Consider the following 24,542-nt stretch of genomic DNA (forward strand, 5'->3'; position numbering starts at 1 on the left):
AGATGATTTCAAAATTTGTTCATAATATTGATCGTTGATGGTTATGAATTTCATGTTTTTGGTCCGTATTGAACTGAGAATAATATAACTCATAACTCGTGATGTTCATTAATATAATTATCGTGAAGAGGGAAGGATTTCAAAAGTTCCACAAAATCATTCACTGTTGGGATCAGAGTTATTTTATAAAAAAATGCATTGTATCTCGACATGTGTAGAATACCTTTTTCATCCAACTTGGAGATAGTTTTCCATGGTTCTACCTTCAATTCTTCAGAAATGTAGGGATCATACCATATTGCTTCCTTCCCCCAAAAAGTCCTTATTTAATTAACCATTGCCAAATCCTCACAGGTTATCTGACAGAATTCATAACTTATATAAACAAGGTTGTTGATCGTGATGCCTTTTTTTACAGTCAGCTTAACGTTGCACTGACACAGGTCTCCTGGCAACAGTAGGACAGGGAAGGTCTAGGAGTGTGAAGGAAGGGGCTTTGGCCTTACTTAAGGTACATCCCCAGCATTTGCCTGGTGTGAAAATGGGAAACCATGGAAAACCATCTTCAGGGCTGCCGACATTGGGGTTCTTTTTTACAGTTGGCTTTACGTCACACCAAAAGATATAGTTCTTACAGCGACGAAAGGATAGGATAGGGCTATGAGTGGGAAGGAAGCGGCCTTAATTAAGGTACAGCTCCAGCATTTGCCTGGTGTGAAAATGAGAAACCTTGGAAAACCATCTTCAGGCCTGCAGGCGGTAAGATTCGAATCCACTATCTCCCAAATGCAAGCTCACCGCTGCATCCCCCTAAATGCACCGCCAGCTTGCTCAGTTGCCTCAACTTTCATGACAATAATAATTTTAAAAATTTATTTTGTTCTTTGGGGTTTTTCAGTTGTGAATTTGTTTCCCTCCAGTATAGGATTGGGCTTGTCAGTTGAATTGCCACACCTTTCGAGATGCTGGTGCTTAGAGCTTGAATACTTTTATAAGACTCGCACTGGCTGAAATTAAATTATAATTCCCATCTGGAAAACAATTCTGAAATAATCATTTCATTCCACCCATACCTTATAATAGTTTAATTACAAGTGTAATCTTATTCTGGATTTTTCATTTCTTCCCTTACTGTCTGTAGGTAAATCCATAAGTCTAATCATGGTCCAACCGTTATATTCAAGAGACCATAGTTAATGTGACTATTCTATTTTTGAGGGAGTTGTTTCCAAAAAGTATTAGCTGAAGTCTAAACCTGAGAGATCATATATGACATGTTTTTGGCTTCTGGTTGATTTTAAATGGTTTGTGATTTTACAGGGCAAGGTACCAAGATCAGAACTTCCTGGACGTCCGCTGGAGTTATTCATGTGTTCCGTCCTAAAACGACAAGGCTATGGAGAAGGCTTCCGGTGGCTGGCACAGTACATCGACTGATGTGGTGCTTTTCATAACTCGTGATGTTCATTAATATAATTATCGTGAAGAGGGAAGGATTTCAAAAGTTCCACAAAATCATTCACTGTTGGGATCAGAGTTATTTTATAAAAAAATGCATTGTATCTCGACATGTGTAGAATTTCTTTTCTTGAAATGTGCTGTTGTGCAATCGTAAATGTGTAGTAGTGTCTAACGAGCATAACATCTTATTTTGTTTGTTTTGGTTGTGAATCAACATTCAGTGTTTTAAACAGTTTGTACAACAGCACATTTCTCACAGTCAGTCATTCACATATACACATTTGATGCTTGGCGAGCATGATTGAAGTGACTCAATATTCGATATGCATGTCCCCCTGCCATTGATCTCTTGTGGCATTCAAGGTGACTCATTCTGTGGTTCAAAATGAGCTTTTAGGAAGTGGAAGATTTCCCTACCCAATTACTCTGAAGAGTGACTATCATAGACTTCGATTTTCATTGGATTGTTTATTCCAAATATAAGGCAACCCAGTTGAGCTGTAGACATCGTAAATAGAAACAAAGTGGGGTTGTATTGTATGAGAATAAATAATATTATTATTAATCACCTCACATCTCATTAGCACCCAAGTTTTCAGTTGTTCATTTATCCACCTGTCTGTTCCCTGTGCTAAAAATGTATGTAGAGGTTATCTTCAATACTGAGATTAATAAAGAACCTCTAATAATGCTTTTTTAATCTACTTAAACTCCATTATACAGTGTACAAGCAACTCCTAATATTCCAAGAAACTCGGAAAGTTAAGGTAGATGTATTAATCTTCCTTGGTTTTCAGGAATATGGACTCGTGTATAGTTTTAGAAGTTTATGAATGTTTTGATATCTTTATTAGGACATGTTTTTCATAATGTTCTATTAATTTGTTGTGGAGAATAAACTAATTTAATTCTGTTCTTGTAATTTCAAAATAATGATCTTTCTGGACGTAAGCACGTTTGAAATTTCACACTATTCTGACTGTTCATTTGCCTGTCATATTCTGTGATATGGATATCACTGATAAAAATTAAGCTTCTCGTTTAGAATGAAGCCACAGAAGATCACTTTCACTTCAGTCCATTGTGTCATCCTGTTGGTTATCATTTCCAATTATCATTTAATTTCTGCTCGCATTTCCTTCATAAGTATCCTTAATGAACTTTCTTTTACATGTAAAATTAAGTTTAGGGTGGGGTTTTCATTTTTCCTTAGAGTGTGATTTTGCACCGTAGCTGATCGGTATCAGTCAACTGCATGTTCCATTTATCACTAGACTTAAATATGTAGTTGCCGAGGTAATTTGATTAACCTTTGATATTGAAGTGCCTAGGCCAGTAAGGAAATTGTGTACGAGTGATTTGATTCCGAACTATACTTGCAGTCTTGAATTCATTAATTTTTCACAGAAGAAAATTGAGTTGATATATTAAGGTGTTTTTTTTTTTACGTCGCACCGGCACAGATAGGTCTTATGGCGGCGATGGGACAGGGAAGGGCTAGGAGTGGGAAGGAAGCAGCCGTGGCCTTAAGGTACAGCCCCAGCATTTGCCTGGTGTGAAAATGGGAAACCACGGAAAACCATTTTCAGGGCTGCCGATAGTGGAGTTCGAACCTACTGTCTCCCGAATACTGGATACTGGCCGCATTTAAGCGACTGTAGCTATCGAGCTCGGTATATTAAGGTTTTGAACTCTCATTTGATTCCTAAACTTGCATGACAAAATGCATTTGCACATACTGATACTGACATCCCAGTAAGATCAGTTATCTCATACTATAGTGCGGTATTTGAATTCACTGGCCCACAACCTGAATGTATTGTAATATGCATATTGTTTCATTAATAATCACTCAAATACAGTAATAGAAAGTTATATAACTACTAGTATGAGTTGATTCTATCTAGGCCTAGTGAATTCAAGAAATAACCAGTGGATAAATAATTTACAGCATTCAACCATGATTCAGACATAAGGAGCCTTTGTCACTACCACATCAAATTGGCAGGTAGGCAGGCAAGCTATGTATTTCATCATGTTTCAAGAATGATGATCACTCCACTGTTTACAAAATACTGGCAGTTAGAAAAAATCTCTTTATTTGCTATCACCAAGCAGTACTTCACTATTTCATTTTTTTGGATATACACAGTCTCTGTTAGTACATGAATTATGAACATAAGGAGAAAAGGTCTATTCACACATATCCGTGACATGTCAGTTCCGTGAAACTGCATCAGTGTCAGTGATGATTCATATCGTTCCTTTGAATCTGTCGTGTCCACACTTGTCCGGCGCAGTGCCATATTTTCTGCGTCAGTATCAGTGCCGTATCCGTTCTGTGATATTGAGTATTGTCGCCAGCGATATTTTTGCTGTTTCACGGACACGTTCTGCTGTTAAGTTTGTACGCACTAATGAATATAAAATGAGCGATGTAAGTTCAATGTGTGTGGTTAAGTAAATATTTGTTTCATTGTATTTGTACTGTATTATTCACTTACCTCATACAAACTTCTAACCGTTCTCTCTGTATTATCGCCTTTCTCCAGCGGGTGTTTTGTCGGTTTAAATGAACTTCCAGTTTACTCAGCAATATGTTAAAACAATTTTCAGACATTCTGAAATATTCAAAATATTTAGTTTGATCGCCAGTTAGTTCCTTATACAGAGTAGCGAATTCGCCATCGCGTTCTCTATTCCGCCATGCCTCATGTACCCGCTTCCTTTTTTAAACTGACGCTGTTTCTCTTCACCTAGAATTATAGCAATAGCCGCCAATTCTACATCCGTAAACTTTGACATCTCGGCAATCACTGAACTGAAACTGAAACAATACTGATAGGTGTGAATAGCCATCACTGAGACATCACGTATGTCACGGATATGTGTGAATAGACCTCAAGGCTTCCTTTACTTTGAAATAACCCTTAACAAAAAAGTTGTATGTCTCATTGTAGAGGTACATATTGGAAAATTGTCAAGACCCACTACTCAGAAAGAGGGATATTCTGAATACTTCAGCAAAGTACAAGTGGATTTTGTTCATACTTGGAATGTATGAAGAAAGAAAAAGAAAAAAAAGTAAAAGTGTTTAAAACACTGTCTTAAAACCATGTTCAAGCGTGCCAACTTCCCTGGTCTAAGCGGGAGACTCCCAATTTTTCATTCTTCCTCCCTTTCTCTTTATTATGGAGACCAATCTCCTGATTTTAAAAGCATATTTATTATTATTATTATTATTATTATTATTATTATTATTATTATTATTATTATTATTATTATTATTATTATTATTATTATTGGTCTTTTCCCCGGTTTATCGGGATCAGCCCTTGATGGGGGATTATTTAAGGCTGGATGCCATACCTATGTGAATTAATGTATTCTCTATTCTTCGTTTCTGTGGTGGTGCATAGTGTGGTATGTACACTAGTTACACGTTATAATTCTCATGTTAAGTCCATATTGAAATGTACGTAAATACAAAGTATGTTACAAGTGTTATTTTTAATATCCACCTATTCAATTAAAAATAACACTTGTAGCATACTTTGTATTTATGTACACTAGTGTCCAAAAGTTAAGCGTTATCACTAAATGAGACCATACCGCCTGATAGGAACGTCAGATGAATTGCTGAACAGACGAAAGCTGAATCACACATCATGTGTCACAACTTGTCCAAAAATGCAGTGTCAGAAAAGTTCTGATACCTAAGATACACCTTTGACAACAACTAACAAAACTTGGCAGTGTCTTCCACAACAAAATATGCTGTTACCCCTAACGGCTACACATGCTTCGCAGTGACGTGGCATGCTCTCTGTCAAATGGTCCAAGAGGTCTTCTGGCAGTCGATCCCATTCCTCCGAAAGGGCAATGCGAAGGTCTTGGAGGGGCCTTGGTAGAGGCTGACGGGCAGGGATTCAGATTCGCAGACCTCACTGGCCAGTCCATATGATGAATCTCTTCCTCAGCCAGAAATTCATCCACCAGAGCAGTACAGTCAGGCATTATCGTCCATTAAGAGGAAGTCTGGAACAACTGCACCTCTGAAGAGTCAAACATGTGGTCTCAGTACCTCATCCCTGTATCTCCGAGCTTTAACAGTGTTCCCTGGGCCACCCATGAAGATGTGGAGGTCCATACAGCCATTCAACATGATGCCACTCCACACTATGACGCCACCACCACCATACTGGTACCGTTCCACGATGTTCCTGTGGTTGTATCGGCTACCCGGTTCTCTCCAGATTAATGTGCGACGGGAATCATTCTGAAAACTGAAGCGGGATTCACCTGTGAAGAGCACTTGCCTCCATTCGTTCATGGTCCAGTTTCGATGTTGACGGCTCCACAGTAAACATGCCCATCTCTGTGCTGAAGTGATCGGGACGCACACCACTGGACGTCGGGCAAACAGCCCTGCTGTTCTGAGCCTCTGGTACACAGTTTGCTGGGAAACGGCCACCCCTGAAATGGCTGCAAGCTCCGCCAATAATTGTCTTGCAGGTGCACTCCGATTTCGTCGGGCGGTTAAGGCCAGATATTGATCCTGCTGTGGAGTGGTTACCCTTGGTCGACCTGGTACTGGCCTACAACTAACATCTCCTGTGTCTCGAAATCGTCTTTAAAGCGTGGAAATGACACTTTGTGGCACATTCAAGGATGCAGCGACTTCGGTCTGTGTCTGGCCTGCTTCCAGGCGGCCGAGTATTCTACTCTGCAAAACGGGGTCCGAATGGCGTTATGTTGTTGCGTTCACCATGAGGCTACACTCCGCACACTATAAGAGCAAACATGACTCAGGGAATATGGGGCACAGGCACTGGCTGTGTTTACCTTGCAGGCACGCAGCTAGTCAAAGCAGGGAACACTCCTTTTCTATACAGAGTGAACACGTAAGGTTGGTAGATGCATATGTCGTGCTATTTGTGGTCTATTTCCATATTCTTGTATTGTTTAAAAATCCTGTGCTTTTCCTCGTTTTATCAGTAGGTGGAGAGAATTTATGTTCAGTGGACATAGGTAGGGCAGATGAAATCAACTGATGGTGTTCTTAAATATGTCACTGTTGTAAGGCTATGCTTGCCATTTTCTGAATTCCACATAGCAGAGATGATGTTGAGCATATTTAGAAAGACAAAAACACAGTACAGATCAATGCTTTATGAAAAATTGTCAGAAAAACTTCCTCCAAAGATGTTCAGCAAGGGAACTGCATTGAGCGAACGTTTAGTTAAAAATTTCTGAATAGAGCTAAGACAGCTACAGTGAGGAGATGTTCTAAAGCTCAGTCATATGAATAAATAAATAATGGATATAATTATTTCATCAGTTGTGCATTGTAATGCAGTGCTGTATGTCCTGTAAAAATCTGATATTTTACGTACTTGAAGATACTGTATTTAGCCATGTAACTTTCCTGTCCTTAATTTTGAAATTGAAGTTTAGTGAGAAATAAAAATTTGCATAATTTTCCCACCATGATTACGTGAAAGTTTCCTCTCTGTGCGTTTTCTATATTTTTATTTTTATTAATGCGTCGTCATGAAAACATTAATGGCTAGATGGAAATTTTTAAACATAACCTTCCTCCGTTCAGTAACGCAAGAAATATGTGCATAGGGCTGTGACTAAATGCTATTGAAGGCATCACGCAGTATTGAAATACAAAGCTGTCCTTGAGGTCACTGAATAGACGAATGGATTGCAGTCCATAATCTTCTAGTAAAGGACGTAACTTTCAGCAACTACATTTACATTAAGTAATGAAGTATTCCGAATGTCCGGGTCAGTCGTCAAATATTCCATATATCTAACTCTTTTTCTGCAGTTTCTATTCAAGTCATCTGACAACCTATAATGAAATGATGGCCTTTTGCGTTATGCTCAATTCTATCAGGACATTTCGAAACACTTCATTTCTTCGAAAATGCAAGGCAGTTTATACCAAGGCGCTACAACCTATGTAAAAAATTTATTGTGTAGTCATCACATTCCAAAACTTGATCACTTAATGCATATATAACTTATTTCACATACAGTGTAGCCAGGGTGAATGGAATAAACCGTTAAATTGATATCTGAAAAAGAAATGTTAATTTAGTGTATGCCTAGCCGTACCCAATTGTTACAATGGCTGATGATCAGTTTGTACACAACGACTGAGAAGATCAAACAGCAACACCGCAGTGACAAGACCATTCGGCTCTGTAAACTACATGTCATGTTGATATATACAAACATAACTAGGGTGCTAGTAATAACCATGCAAGAGGCACTCACTTGTTCTATAATATGGCATTCTCTTTGCTAATTATTTTTATGTGAATAGTGATGGGTAAGGAAAACGGGTAATTTCAAATCACATTTTAAATTAACGGTGATTGAATTAGTAGAAAATAACGGCAATTGTACTACAACACGAGTTTTGTGTTTAGCCATCAAATGTATGCTTCTGGCATAAATAAAAAGGGACAATTTTTGCCAATTAACCTTATAATTTAAAGGACCTAAATCAGGCTAGTGTGCAGAAATCAAAAGGAACTATTGAAATATGTAACCGGATTAAGGAAAGGTGGCTGTGTAGTTTCATACAAAGTGGTAAATGTGGAGGTGCAGAAAAAAATGCAGTAGAAATCTCTCAGTTTTAAAGAAAGCAGAGGATGGCTGTTGTAGATTCATCATCTCTCTTTATAGAGGAGGACTGTACAGAAATACTAGTGGAATTCCATTGGTATTTTAGATTGAAAACTAAATTTGCATAATTCTCCCTCCCCTCCTTTGAAGTTAAAAATTGCTGTAAAAAAATGTAGGAAAATTACGCGAATAAATGCAGTACATTTAATCTGGCTGCCAAAGCTGGGAGAAGATCTCTTATTTGGAGGGCACATTTGAGACCTTCTGCTATCAGACTATAGTCTAAATACTGCTAAGGTCAGAAGAAAAGTTTGACCTAGGGATGTTGTATAGGAAAGATGAAAGTAAGAAGCATGACAGAAGTAATAGGAAACATTTGTGGACTCAGCTAGGGACCTTGCAGTTGCTGCTCCATGCTCTTAAATGGAGAGCCCTGAGGTTCTTCTTCTTTTAGTCTGCTCTTGTGATGTGCAAGTGATTATCCTGGCCCCTACCAGAATGGAGGGAAGGGGGGGAAGAGTTCCTATTGAAACCTCTGAATTCAGTCACAGACTGTGGGATGTCTAGGCAACTAAGTTAGACAACCTATTGCACACATATTTTATAGCAATACATATTATCAAGTCTCTATACTTATCTTGCACCTGAAACAACAATTGCTACCGCCAATCTACACATACCCATGCATAGTAGAAGAGACTCAAGATATTTTATGAAAACTGATAATGGCATTACATTTGCAGTATAAGATGAGATGGTACCAAGTGGTCACTTGAGATGCATTGAGTGGTGAAAACAAGATAAGGTCTCTTAAGTTACAGTTTTAAATGTTATTGAAATTTTTAAATATTCCTCTGCCTTTTTGTTGGTTCATTGACATATATCTACAGTATACTGGAATTGCACAGTACTATCATTCATTCTTGTTTACCATAGATTGAGATACATTCATGGTCATTTTCTAAAGGAAAGATCCATTTTATTAAATTTTACACAAATCATAATTTGAATTGTACCACAGTAACTGAAGAGACTGCAGAAAATATATGTACAGTTGCTCAAAAAAAAAACTAGTGCATGTTATTATATAAGTTCCTCGCAGCTACACTTTTCTCGGAAACAATTGTATCTATAGATGTTTGTGGGTATCCACAGGGTTTGCATATGCATGGGAGGTGAATTTTATTTTGATATGTCATTCATTAATCATTGCCCTAAAGGAGTGCGGCAGGCTTCGGCAGCCGGCACAATTTTTATCCTCGCCGCTAGATGGGGGCTTCGTTCATTCCATTCCTGACCCAGTTAAACAGGCTGTGGATTTTCATTTTGAATCAAAGTTAAATTTGATAAAATATTAAATGTGAGGAACATACAATACCATGCACTCATGCTTTTGTTGAGTAACTATAAATAGCACAATCAAAACAATAAAGAAACCCATCAAGACAGTGATAAAGGGAATCAAACCTGAGATCCTCTGAAGTGAAGGCTAATAACCGCCCTTACAGTGAAGAAACTTGTCCACATTCATCTCCGTTACTAGTTTTATTTTTATTCAGGCAGGTGGCAAATGTTCTGTATTTCACAAATGAATTAGGATTGGACAGTTCCATTACATAATGTATAAGTTAGCATAATTTTATTTGATTTTCCTTACTCGTTTCTTTTGTGTATATATTGTTTTAACTTTTCTGAAATAAAAGGATTTCAAGTCCAGTTGTATGTTTAATTTGCTGTTATGTATTTGTATAACAAACCAAATGAAAAGACATATATGCCGTAATGGAAGTAGTACTATAGATTCATTTTCCAATATGAAAGATGCCGAAATCATTTCCCAGACAGTTCTATGCACAGCAACCAGGAAGCACTTACCAGTGGCAACAACGCTGATGCTGCGAGAGAGAACCAGAGTCGTCACTAAAACTATAGAAGTAGGCCTATCAAGGAAAATCAACATGCAGGTAATTTCAGAGTCTAATGCACTAATGGATATGGTATCCCTATATGTCTAAGATGGTGATATTGATAGTGCAGTATTGAAACTGCAAAACATTATCGTAACTTCCGCTATAAAATATAGTAAAACCGATAGAAGAGCAAAACCATGGTTCAATAGGTCCTGTTACCAGTACTGATGGGCAACGCTCTTGCTCGATAATCTCGAGGCAAATTCTCCTGTGTTGCAATCTGTGCCACGTCCCAGCAACTACGAGTGTAAACTTTATAGTATACCATAAACAGTTATTTAACGTCAAAAACTTCATTTTAGGGTCCGAATTGCATTGAGATTTACATTCAAATAGTATAAAAAGATGTTAGAATCCACCTATTCAATACTAAATCACGTGATAAGTCATCACATATTCATTTATTCAAACTTATGGGACCGGTTTCGGCAAACATGATTGCCATGAGCCTAGGGAATCTTTACAAAGACATTCAAAAGAATTACATTGACATAGACTCTTGGAGTTAATATAAACTAATAATTTAAAAATATGAATGTAAAAGCTGTGAAGTATTTACAAATATTACATAATTATTGAGCATTTACATAATGAGGTGTACACCATAACAATTATATAGTTAACTAGATTTTTTTTTTTTTTTAACTTTCCACTATGTAATAAAATATAGGTCGTCGTCAGTTTTTCAATCGTTAAAAAATATGTACAATATTTGGATTCGTTAAACAGCTGAATCATTTTAAAATTTTTATAGGCATTGTAGCCGTATTGATAGGCTAATCGAGGCAACCAGTTTTTAAATTAAAGGAAGTTCCTCAAAGAAATATGTTACTTAATTGTGTAGAACATTCAACTTGGACTTAACAAGATTTGAAAGATGATTTAAATACACATTATGCCCTATATAGTAGACTTAATTAGTCTCTGTATCACTAGTTGTTGTTTACACAAAAAAAAAAAAAAAAAAAGAATTCCTTGTATAAAATAGTTGAGTTCTTTAAATTGGCTTGGTTTCATTATATGTCCGTAAATATTGTAACAAAACTTGATATTAATAGGTTGATATGAAAATAACACGAGGTTCTTGCAAAAGGATCTTATAAAGTAGATTTACAAATACAAGTGTTGATCTGGAATAATCTCGAACCAAGACGGAACTTACAAGAAGAACAGTAAGACGCGAATTGGCGGAACAAGCTGACTGATAGGCAGCAGACCGCCGGTGAGAGCGGGGAGGGGCGGATGTGTTACTATTTGAAGACGAGCATTTATTTCGTGAAATAATGTTTTCATATGGAAACGTGTGAACCGATATTTTTTTTCAAAAGCCTGGAAAAGTACTACATGTCCAGCTATGGCCCCGTTAATGCCATTAACGAAAGTGAAAAGAGAATGTCAATATCTTAAACTGTTCACGACTTATTTGTGGTGGACATCTTAGCTGAATAATCCTCTATAATTTGTGAATAACTGCAGGTAGCATGTACACCTACCCGGATACTAGAGGCGCGCAGTATTCGAACTTGAGACGAGGCAAGATGTGCATAGCTGCAAATGCAACCACCATTACACATGAGTGGAACGTGTAATCCAAAATGCCCGCCCGATTTGCTCCAATTCTTTCGACAGGGGCAATGAGCAACGCTCTCGAGACCGATTCTTCTGTGCTGCGAGCTGTACGACGTCCCAGTAACTACGAGCGTAACTTATTATGTCTTACATCGTCAGCAGTTCCCATTTGGAAACGTGTGTGCCGATAAATTTTGTCAAAAGCCTGGAAAAGTACTGCATGTTGAACTATGAGCCCCTTAATACCATTAACGAAAGTAAAAACAGAATGTCAGTATATTAAGCGGTTCAAGAGTTCTTTCAGGTGGACACCTTAGCTGAATAACCCTTGCGTTATAATTTGTTAATAACTGTAAATAGGACGTACATCTGCCTGGATACCTCGCAGTTGTCGGAAGGGTAGCTTCTTGTGGTGCAGACCAAGCCGGAGGTGTTTTGTGACAATTGGTGGTGGTGGTGATTATTTTTAAAGAGGAAGTACAACTAGGCAACCATCCCCCATACAACACTAATCAGAGAGAAAAAATGGAAGGAATCCGACACTTCGAAAAATGGAGGTGCCGGCCAAAGGAAGACAAGGGCCACGAAGGGTGTGAAAATGAAAAACGCCCTTGGGCTCGAGTGCTGTAATACCGTCAGGGTTAGAAAAAAACAAGAGCTGGCCGAGGGAGGTCGGATAGGGAAGATGAAAGAGAGGAGCCTGGTAGAAGTACAGTAAGTGGAAGCAATATCATCCAACCAGCTGTTATTAACATCATGAGACCTCATAGGGACGTAATACTTCTCGTGTAATTTATTCATTTCATTGTTATTGTATAACACGTTTTTGTGGAAATATAATGTGTTACAAATTTAAATACAGTGTGTGGAGGTTCGCATTTGCCACAATGCTAGGAACTTGTGCGTACCACGTCGAAAAGACAACTATACAAGTGAATAGACATTGATATTTTCATTTACTTCGTATGAGGACAGGTTACCATTATGAAAAACGAAAATTCCAACCAAAGAAATGCTTGTTACGAAGAATGTAGGTGTATGTTTCACTCATTTTCCAGACTTGATGATGTGTTCTGCTTTTGCTTTCTTGTTACACAGATTTACAGCAGAACGTTTTATTGTTGGTACAGAACAAGTATAAAAGTGAACAGTAACCAATGGGACCTACATATGGTTATTTCTGGGGTTCGTAATGTTGAGTAGGTACGCGCTGCCTTTCCTCCCCAAAATTAATGCGAGTAAAAACCATTCCTCGGCAGTTTCCGTGAGTGTGGTAAGTAACTAATAGATCTGGCTGATAGTAGTATAATTGGACAGTACGGCGGCCTCCTCCCGCGGGAAATTTGAATTTTGGCGTGAGATTTGAATTTGTAAACAAAGCCACGTGCTTTTTGACAGCTGTCATCGACAACAACGCATCGCTAACCTCACTGCTGCCATCTTGACGGTAAACAAAGCCACGTGCGTTTTGACAGACAACAACGCATCGCTAACCTCAGTACTGCCATCTTGACGGGCCTAAACCTCAGTAGTGCCAACTTGACCTAACTAGCGCGAGGTAAACAAAGCCACGTGTGTTTTGACAGCCACGTGCTTTTTGACAGACAACAACGCATCGCCAACCTCAGTACTGCCATCTTGACGGGCCTAAACCTCAGTAGTACCAACTTAACCTAACTAGCGCGTGGTAAACAAAGCCACGTGCTTTTTTGACAGCTGTCATCCGCCATATTTAAACTACAGAGCACTGTGCTGCCCTCTTTATCGTAGTAGATGTAAAATTCGTCACCTGTCATCGGCAGTGCTGCCATCTTGGCGGGCCTAAACCTTAGTGCTACAAACTTAACCTCACTAGCGTGAGATAAACAAATCCACGTGCAGCTGTCATCCGCCATCTTTAATCCATAGAGCACCGTGCTGCCCTCTTTAGCTACTTACCTTTGAAATGTGGTACGTCACAGCTGTCATCCGCCATCTTGCATCGCAAACCTCAGTGCTGCACTCTTTAGTTTGAAATGTGGTGGCGGCAAATTCCACGTGCTCTTGTTTGGAAACAAAGCCACGTGCAGCTGTCATCCTCCATCTTTAATCCAGAGAGCACCGTGCTGCCCTCTTTAGCTACTTACCTTTGAAATGTGGTACGTCACAGCTGTCATCCGCCATCTTGCATCGCAAACCTCAGTGCTGCGCTCTTTAGCTTGAAATGTAGTGGCGGCAAATTCCACGTGCTCTTGTTTGGAAACAAAGCCACGTGCAGCTGTCAACCACCATCTTTAATCCAGAGAGCACCGTGCTGCCCTCTTTAGCTACTTACCTTTGAAATGTGGTACGTCACAGCTGTCATCCGCCATCTTGCATCGCAAACCTCAGTGCTGCACTCTTTAGCTAGATACCTTTGAAATGTAGTGGCGGCAATTTGAAAAATTCTTTATGCTCCTGTTTGGAAACAAACCTATGCGCTTTTTTTTTTGTCAGCTATCATCCGCCATCTTTAATTCAGAGAGCGCCTTGCTACCCTCTATGTGGTGGTGGTAAATTCTACACGCTTTACAAACCCATGTGCTTTTCTGACAGTTGTCAACCGTCAGAGAGCACCGTGCTGCCCTCTTTGTGCCGGTGACAAATTCCACGTGCTTTTTGACAGCTGTCATCCGCCATCTTGCATCACAAACCTCAGTGCTAGAATCGAACACTGTACTCGATGTCGTTAACTTCAACATGTGATTAAAACATTGTTTTGTGTGTTCAGAACACTACATAAATAGAATCGAACGCTGTACAACATGTTAGGGGATACCTTTGTTCTAAGAAGATCAGATTGAAACATAACAAGACTAGAATTGAACACTGCAATCGATGTCGTTAACCTTAACATGTGAACAGAACATTGATTGATGTGTTCAGATCACTAAACAAGTAGAACCGAACACTGTACATGTTAGGGGATACCTTTGTTCTAAGAAAATTAGATTGAAACATAACAAGACTAGAATCGAACACTGCACTCGATGTCGTTAACCTTAACATGTGATCAGAACATTGATTGATGTGTTCAGATCACTAAACAAGTAGAACCGAACACTGTACAACATGTTAGGGGATAACTTTGTTCTAAGAGGAACAGATTGAAACATAACAAGACTAGAATTGAACACAGCACTCGATGCAACATGTGATCAGAACATTGATTGATGTGTTCAGATCACTAAACAAGTAGAACCGAACACTGTACAACATGTTAGGGGATACCTTTGTTCTAAGAAGATCAGATTGAAACATAACAAGACTAGAATTGAGCACTGCACTCGATACAACATGTGATCAGAACATTGATTGATGTGTTCAGATCACTAAACAAGTAGAACCGAACACTGTACAACATGTTAGGGGATACCTTTGTTCTAAGAAAATTAGATTGAAGCATAGCAAGACTAGAATCGAACACTGTAAGAACATTGTTTGATGTGTTCAGAGCAAAAGTACAACTTCAATGATTTATAGTGTAAAACACACACTGTGCACATATCGCATAGCTATCTCGCCTATCACTTGCCTAGTATGAAAATCAAAAACACACTGTGCACATATCGCATAGCTAACTCGGCAACACTTCAAATGATTTGCTTAGTACGAAAATAAAAAAAACTATACCGCGTAGCTAACTCGTTCATCGCACTGCTAAGACGCTTAGTAATTGCAAATACACTGATATATGTCATACGAAAATCAAGAAAGCACACTGCGTAGCCAACTCGCTCGGGTCACTCGCTTAGTAATTGTAACACGACTAGAACACTGATACACACAAGGATAAGAATGTTGCGAGATACTACATACTTACATGTTTAAAAAAATATATTGGGGGTGAAAGATCATAAATTATATGTACACATGTTGTCTCCTCCAAGTTGTAAGACGAAATAGACGCAGTACTGCGAGTTTCCGCTATAGCTGGCGAACGGAAGTAGCATGATAACTCAGCAAAAAAAAAAAAAAATACGCGTGAGCTTGCAAGTCAGACACAATGATGGATACCGCGATTCAAATCCTGGACACTTATGCCGTCAGGAAGGACATCCGGCGAGCATCTAGCTGTAAATCCCCGATTCTCATGTTAGAAAGAGCAACTTGTTGTAAAACATTCTTAATCCCAGTTCTTTGACGTCAGGAAGGGCAACCGGTCGAAAACAATAGTGTATGATGTAAGAGGCTAGATACTGCCAGTTTTGCGTCAGGAAGGGCAACTAGTCTCAAAACAAATTCTCCTGATTTAAAATCTTAATTTTGCGTCAGGAAGGGCATCCGGCTGTAAAACAATAGTTCATGATACAGCGATTTAAAATCTAAGAAGAGCATCTAGCTGTAAATCCCCGATTCTCGTGTTAGAAGTTGAAAAAGAGATTCTTAATCCGAGTTCTTTGACGTCAGGAAGGGCAACCGGTCGAAAACAATAGTGTATGATGTAAGAGGCTAGATACTGCCAGTTTTGCGTCTGGAAGGGCAACTAGTCTTAAAACAAATTCTTGCGATTTAAAATCTTAGTTTTGCGTCAGGAAGGGCATCCGGCTGTAAAACAATAGTTCGTGATACAGTGATTTAAAATCTAAGAAGAGCATCTAGCTGTAAAACCCCGATTCTCGTGTTAGAAGTTGTAAAAGAGATTCTTAATCCGAGTTATTTGACGTCAGGAAGGGCAACCGGTCGAAAACAATAGTGTATGATGTAAGAGGTTAGATACTGCTAGTTTTGCGTCAGGAAGGACAACTAGTCTTAAAACAAATTCTTGCGATTTAAAATCTTAGTTTTGCGTCAGGAAGGGTATCCGGCTGTAAAACAATAGTTCGTGATACAGTGATTTAAAATCTAAGAAGAGCATCTAGCTGCAAAACCCCGATTCTCGTGTTAGAAGTTGTAAAACAGATTCTTAATCCGAGTTCTTTGACGTCAGGAAGGGCAACCGGTCGAAAACAATAGTGTATGATGTAAGAGGTTAGATACTGCTAGTTTTGCGTCAGGAAGGGGAACTAGTCTTAAAACAAATTCTTGCGATTTAAAATCTTAGTTTTGCGTCAGGAAGGGCATCCGGCTGTAAAACAATAGTTCATGATACAGCGATTTAAAATCTAAGAAGTGCATCTAGCTGTAAAACCCCGATTCTCGTGTTAGAAGTTGTAAAAGAGTTTCTTAATCCGAGTTCTTTGACGACAGGAAGGGCAACCGGTCGAAAACAATAGTGTATGATGTAAGAGGCTAGATACTGCCAGTTTTGCGTCAGGAAGGGTAGCTTGTCTTTAAAACAAATTCTTGCGATTTAAAATCTTAGTTTTGCGTCAGGAAGTGCATCCGGCTGTAAAACAATAGTTCACGATACAGCGATTTAAAATCTAAGAAGTGCATCTAGCTGTAAAACCCCGATTCTCATGTTAAAAGTTGTAAAACAGATTCTTAATCCTAGTTCTTTGACATCAGGAAGGGCAACCGGTCGAAAACAATAGTGTATGATGTAAGAGGTTAGAGACTGTCAGTTTTGCGTCAGGAAGGGCAACTAGTCTTAAAACAAATTCTTGCGATTTAAAATCTTAGTTTTGCGTCAGGAAGGGCATCCGGCTGTAAAACAATAGTTCACGATACGGCGATTTAAAATCTAAGAAGTGCATCTAGCTGTAAAACCCCGATTCTCGTGTTAGAAGTTGTAAAAGAGTTTCTTAATCCAAGTTCTTTGACGTCAGGAAGGGCAACCGGTCGAAAACAATAGCGTATGATGTAAGAGGCTAGATACTGCCAGTTTTGCATCAGGAAGGGTAACTAGTCTTAAAACAAATTCTTGCGATTTAAAATCTTAGTTTTGCGTCAGGAAGGGCATCCGGCTGTAAAACAATCGTTCGTGATACTGTGATTTATAATCTAAGAAGTGCATCTAGCTGTAAAACCCCGATTCTCGTGTTAGAAGTTGTAAAAGAGATTCTTAATCCGAGTTCTTTGACGTCAGGAAGGGCAACCGGTCGAAAACAATAGTGTATGATGTAAGAGGTTAGATACTGCTAGTTTTGCGTCAGGAAGGGCAACTAGTCCAACAAATTCTTGCGATTTAAAATCTTAGTTTTGCGTCAGGAAGGGCATCCGGCTGTAAAACAATAGTTCACGATACAGCGATTTAAAATTCTAAGAAGTGCATCTAGCTGTAAAACCCCGATTCTCGTGTTAGAAGTTGTAAAATAGATTCTTAATCCGAGTTCTTTGACGTCAGGAAGGGCAACCGGTCGAAAACAATAGTGTATGATGTAAGAGGCTAGATACTGCTTTTTAAAATCCTAGAAGGGCATCCTGTTGTAATACGGATTCTTGTGATTTAAAATCTCGCGTCAGGAAGGTCAACCGGTCGTAAAACAAATTCTTGCGATTTAAACTCCTGCGTCAGGAGGAGGCACTCGGCTTTAAAACATATTTTTAATCCCGGCCCTGCTACGTTAGGAACCACATCTAGCTGTAAAAACAGGAGCTTCAAACATTTACAGTTATAAGCTTTAGGAACGGGTTATGTGTTACATTTTTTGTTCTACTGCATAGAACACTATCTTTGAAGTTGTATCAGCGCAGTCATTCAGAGCGAGGTATGGAATGCATGTGTTGGCTGAAATTGTACACGTATCTTCCGGCTGTAGTAACCTTGAACGAAGACACTGCATGCTGATGAGCGACTTGTAACTCACCGTGTAAGCTCCTAACATAAATTATCATGATTGTACGGAGAGGTTAAAACACACAGTGCTAGCATATAACCCCCCCCCCTCCTATTGAAAGAGACTGCACGGCGCCGGCATGTAGGCTACCCCTGTTGAAGGAGCCTGTACAAGGTTTAATACCCCTCTATCAACAGCCCTTACTTAATACTACCTTTTATTTGCACACCCTCGAAACTGCCTAAGAATGTAATATACTACCGTAGGGAGAGGGTAAAACTCGGTGCCAGCACATAGCCTAGAAGAAGCCTGCACACAGCTTAACGCCTCCATCCGACAAATGAACCACCCTCAACACTCTTGTACTTACAATCAGTTTCGGGGAAGCCTGCAATATTTTTTTGCACGCCCTCAGCCTGCACACAGCTTATCACCTCCATCCGACAGATGAATCACTATCAAGATCTTGTACTCACAATCGTTTTCGAAGGAGTCTGCACAAGGTTTAACGTCCCCATCAACAGCCCTTACTTAATGCTGGCTCTTTGCACGCCCTCGAAACTACCTGAGAATGTAATATGCAACAGTAGGATCACCCCCATCCGACAAATGAATCACCCTCAACACGGGTTTTACAGCTAGATGCACTTCTTAGATTTTAAATCGCTGTATCACGAACTATTGTTTTACAGCCGTATGCCCTTCCTGACGCAAAACTAAGATTTTAAATCGCAAGAATTTGTTTTAAGACTAGTTGCCCTTCCTGACGCAAAACTGGCTGTATCTAGCCTCTTACATCGTACACTATTGTTTTCGACCGGTTGCCCTTCCTGACGTCAAAGAACTTGGATTGAGAATCTCTTTTACAACTAGATGCATTTTTTTAACACGAGAAACGGGGATTTACAGCTAGATGCACTTCTTAGATTTTAAATCGCTGTATCGTGAACTATTATTTTACAGCCGAATCGGGGTTTTACAGCTAGATGCACTTCTTAGATTTTAAATCGCTGTATCGTGAACTATTGTTTTACAGCCGGATGCCCTTCCTGACGCAAAACTAAGATTTTAAATCGCAAGAATTTGTTTTAAGACTAGTTCCCCTTCCTGACACAAAACTGGCAGTATCTAGCCTCTTACATCATACACTATTGTTTTCGACCGGTTGCCCTTCCTGACGTCAAGGAACTAGGATTAAGAATCTGTTTTACAACTTTTAACATGAGAATCGGGGTTTTACAGCTAGATGTACTTCTTAGATTTTAAATCGCTGTATCGTGAACTATTGTTTTACAGCCGGATGCCCTACCTGACGCAAAACTAAGATTTTAAATCGCAAGAATTTGTTTTAAAGACTAGTTACCTTTCCTGACGCAAAACTGGCAGTATCTAGCCTCTTACATCATACACTATTGTTTTCGACCGGTTGCCCTTCCTGACGTCAAAGAACTCGGATTAAGAATCTCTTTTACAACTTCTAACATGAGAATCGGGGTTTTACAGCTAGATGCACTTCTTAGATTTTAAATCGCTGTATCGTGAACTATTGTTTTACAGCCGGATGCCCTTCCTGACGCAAAACTAAGATTTTAAATCGCAAGAATTTGTTTTAAGACTAGTTGCCCTTCCCGACGCAAAACTAGCAGTATCTAACCTCTTACATCATACACTATTGTTTTCGACCGGTTGCCCTTCCTGACGTCAAAGAACTCGGATTAAGAATCTGTTTTACAACTTCTAACACGAGAATCGGAGTTTTACAGCTAGTTGCTCTTCTTAGATTTTAAATCACTGTATCACGAAATATTGTTTTACAGCCGGATGCCCTTCCTGACGCAAAACTAAGATTTTAAATCGCAAGAATTTGTTTTAAGACTAGTTGCCCTTCCTGACACAAAACTGGCAGTATCTAGCCTCTTACATCATACACTATTGTTTTCGACCGGTTGCCCTTCCTGACGTCAAAGAACTGGGATTAAGAATGTTTTACAACAAGTTGCTCTTTCTAACATGAGAATCGGGGATTTACAGCTAGATGCTCGCCGGATGCTTTTCCTGACGGCATAAGTTGCCAGGATTTGAATCGCGGTATCCATCATTGTGTCTGACTTGCAAGCTCACGCGTAGTTTTTTTTTTTTGCTGAGTTATCATGCTACTTCCGTTCGCCAGCTATAGCGGATACTCGCAGTACTGCGTCTATTTCGTCTTACAACTTGGAGGAGACAACATGTGTACATATAATTTATGATCTTTCACCCCCAATATTTTTTTAAACATGTAAGTATGTAGTATCTCGCAACATTCTTATCCGTGTGTGTGTCAGTGTTCTAGTCGTGTTGCAATTACTAAGCGAGTGACCCGAGCGAGTTGGCTACGCAGTGTGCTTTCTTGATTTTCGTATGACATATATCAGTGTATCTGCAAATACTAAGCGTCTTAGCAGTGCGATGAACGAGTTAGCTACGCGGTATAGATTTTTTTATTTTCGTACTAAGCAAATCATTTGAAGTGTTGCCGAGTTAGCTATGCGATATGTGCACAGTGTGTTTTTGATTTTCATACTAGGCAAGTGACAGGCGAGATAGCTATGCGATATGTGCACAGTGTGTGTTTTACACTAGTTAAATCATTGAAGTTGTACTTTTGCTCTGAACACATCAAACAATGTTCTTACAGTGTTCGATTCTAGTCTTGCTATGCTTCAATCTAATTTTCTTAGAACAAAGGTATCCTCTAACATGTTGTATCGGATCACATGTTAAGGTTAACGACATCGAATGCAGTGTTCGATTCTAGTCTTGTTATGTTTCAATCTAATTTTCTTAGAACAAAGGTATCCCCTAACATGTTGTACAGTGTTCGGTTCTACTTGTTTAGTGATCTGAACACATCAATCAATGTTCTGATCACATGTTGTATCGAGTGCAGTGCTCAATTCTAGTCTTGTTATGTTTCAATCTGATCTTCTTAGAACAAAGGTATCCCCTAACATGTTGTACAGTGTTCGGTTCTACTTGTTTAGTGATCTGAACACATCAATCAATGTTCTGATCACATGTTGCATCGAGTGCTGTGTTCAATTCTAGTCTTGTTATGTTTCAATCTGTTCCTCTTAGAACAAAGTTATCCCCTAACATGTTGTACAGTGTTCGGTTCTACTTGTTTAGTGATCTGAACACATCAATCAATGATCTGATCACATGTTAAGGTTAACGACATCGAGTGCAGTGTTCGATTCTAGTCTTGTTATGTTTCAATCAAATTTTCTTAGAACAAAGGTATGCTCTAACATGTACAGTGTTCGGTTCTACTTGTTTAGTGATCTGAACACATCAATCAATGTTCTGTTCACATGTTAAGGTTAACGACATCGAGTGCAGTGTTCAATTCTAGTCTTGTTATGTTTCAATCTGATCTTCTTAGAACAAAGGTATCTCCTAACATGTTGTACAGCGTTCGATTCTACTTATGTAGTGTTCTGAACACACCAAACAATGTTTTAATCACATGTTGAAGTTAACGACATCGAGTACAGTGTTCGATTCTAGTCTTGATCACTTATTTTGTGTTCTGAACACATCAATCAATGTTCTGATCACATGTTGTATCGAGTACTGGCTGTCTCATAAGGAGCTATGTATAACCGCCATCTTGCGCAAGCATCCTTAGGGGTGGGGGGCGTCTTTAGCCATCTTGTGCAAGGATCCTTAAGCCGCCTCATAAGAGCAACCACCATCTTGCGCAAGCATCCCTAGGGTGTCTCATAAGGAGCCTTGTATAACCGCCATCTTGCGCAAGCTTCCCAAGGGCGTCTCGTAAGAAACTATGTATAGCGATCATCTCGCATAAGCACCTTTAAGGAGTCATGTATAGCCACCATCTTGTGCAATTAGCGGTCGAGAGATGGCTGCTGTAGAATTTTTCTTTTTAAATTATCCGCCACCATTTTTCAACTAAAGAGTGTAGCACTGAGGTTTGCGATGTAAGATGGCGGATGACAGCTGACAAAAAGCGCGTGAGTTTGTTTACTAAACAAGAGCACGTGGAATTTGCCGCCACCACAGTTCAACTAAAGATGGCAAAACGGTGCTCTCTTGATTAAAGATGGCGGATGACAGCTAACAGAACTTTTCAAATTACCCGCTACTACAGAGAGCAGCACGGTGCTCTGTGGATTAAAGATGGCGGATGACAGCTGACGAAATTACCCGCAGCACAGTGCTCTATTGATTAAAGATGGCGGACGACAGCTGTCAAAAAAGCACGTGGCTTTGTTTACTAAACAAGAGCACGTAGAATTTGCCGCCACCACATTTCAAAGGTATCTAGCTAAAGAGTACAGCACTGAGGTTTGTGATGCAAGATGGCGGATGACAGCTGTCAAAAAGCACGTGGAATTATTCACCGGCACAAAGAGGGCAGCACGGTGCTCTCTGACGGTTGACAACTGTCAGAAAAGCACATGGGTTTGTAAAGCGTGTAAAATTTACCACCACCACATAGAGGGCGGCAAGGCGCTCCCTGAATTAAAGATGGCGGATGATAGCTGACAAAAAAAGCGCATAGGTTTGTTTCCAAACAGGAGCATAAAGAATTTTTCAAATTGCCGCCACTACATTTCAAAGGTATCTAGCTAAAGAGTGCAGCACTGAGGTTTGCGATGCAAGATGGCGGATGACAGCTGTGACGTACCACATTTCAAAGGTAAGTAGCTAAAGAGGGCAGCACGGTGCTCTCTGGATTAAAGATGGTGGTTGACAGCTGCACGTGGCTTTGTTTCCAAACAAGAGCACGTGGAATTTGCCGCCACTACATTTCAAGCTAAAGAGCGCAGCACTGAGGTTTGCGATGCAAGATGGCGGATGACAGCTGTGACGTACCACATTTCAAAGGTAAGTAGCTAAAGAGGGCAGCACGGTGCTCTCTGGATTAAAGATGGAGGATGACAGCTGCACGTGGCTTTGTTTCCAAACAAGAGCACGTGGAATTTGCCGCCACCACATTTCAAACTAAAGAGTGCAGCACTGAGGTTTGCGATGCAAGATGGCGGATGACAGCTGTGACGTACCACATTTCAAAGGTAAGTAGCTAAAGAGGGCAGCACGGTGCTCTATGGATTAAAGATGGCGGATGACAGCTGCACGTGGATTTGTTTATCTCACGCTAGTGAGGTTAAGTTTGTAGCACTAAGGTTTAGGCCCGCCAAGATGGCAGCACTGCCGATGACAGGTGACGAATTTTACATCTACTACGATAAAGAGGGCAGCACAGTGCTCTGTTGCTTAAATATGGCGGATGACAGCTGTCAAAAAGCACGTGGCTTTGTTTACCACGAGCTAGTTAGGTTAAGTTGGTACTACTGAGGTTTAGGTCCGTCAAGATTGCAGTACTGAGGTTAGCGATGCGTTGTTGTCTGTCAAAAAGCACGTGGCTGTCAAAAACACGTGGCTTTGTTTACCTCGCGCTAGTTAGGTTAAGTTGGCACTACTGGGGTTTAGGCCCGTCAAGATGGCAGTACTGAAGTTAGCGATGCGTTGTTGTCTGTCAATAAGCACGTGGCTGTCAAAAAACACGTGGCTTTGTTTACCTCGCGCTATTTAGGTTAAGTTGGCACTACTGAGGTTTAGGCCCGTCAAGATATCAGCAGTGAGGTTAGCGATGCGTTGTTGTCGATGACAGCTGTCAGAAAGCACGTGGCTTTGTTTACAAATTCAAATCTCGCGCCAAAATTCAAATTTCCCGCCAAAATTCAAATTTCCCGCGGGAGGAGGCCGCCGAACTGTCCAATTATACTACTGCTGATCAATGCATTATTATTTGGGAAAACATGGGCTATTCCTTAAAAAAATTAATACAAATGTTTGTATAGAAGAAAGGGTTTTAAGAAAGTCTTCGAAGAATAGTGCCAGAAGTGTCAACAACAACAACAAAAAGCCAAGAAAGCTACTGTATTTATGGCCTTCTAGAGGAATGGAAATAAATTTTATTACTGCACGATTGTTTTCTCCGTGTTTGTATTAATGCATAATAATTATTTGGTTGGAACATTGACGAGTAAAACACTGAAGTTTTGACCGCGTAGATCGCACTTCAAACTTACTTCTCCTAAAAATACATAGACCTGACTTACGAGTTATGATGCGATTACACGTTTTAGTGATCTCGCCTGTAATATTAATACAACATTTGTAAATATTTCATTATTACAAAAGGTAC

The 24,542-nt window shown here is 39.7% G+C and overlaps 1 protein-coding gene across 1 annotated transcript in view; it reads left to right on the forward strand.

Moving 5' to 3' along the window:
• LOC136878869 (small COPII coat GTPase SAR1B) overlaps nucleotides 1-9,822 on the forward strand; it is a 98,168-nt gene extending 88,346 nt beyond the window's left edge. The window contains exon 6 of the mRNA XM_067152426.2: nucleotides 1,321-9,822. Within this exon, the coding sequence (XP_067008527.1) occupies nucleotides 1,321-1,437 (117 nt within the window). The 3' untranslated portion in view covers nucleotides 1,438-9,822. The remainder of the gene's footprint in view (nucleotides 1-1,320) is intronic.
• Nucleotides 9,823-24,542: the final 14,720 nt, after the last annotated feature.

The sequence above is a fragment of the Anabrus simplex genome, chromosome 8 (assembly GCF_040414725.1).
Source record: "Anabrus simplex isolate iqAnaSimp1 chromosome 8, ASM4041472v1, whole genome shotgun sequence".
NCBI classification, from domain to species: Eukaryota; Metazoa; Arthropoda; class Insecta; order Orthoptera; family Tettigoniidae; genus Anabrus; species Anabrus simplex.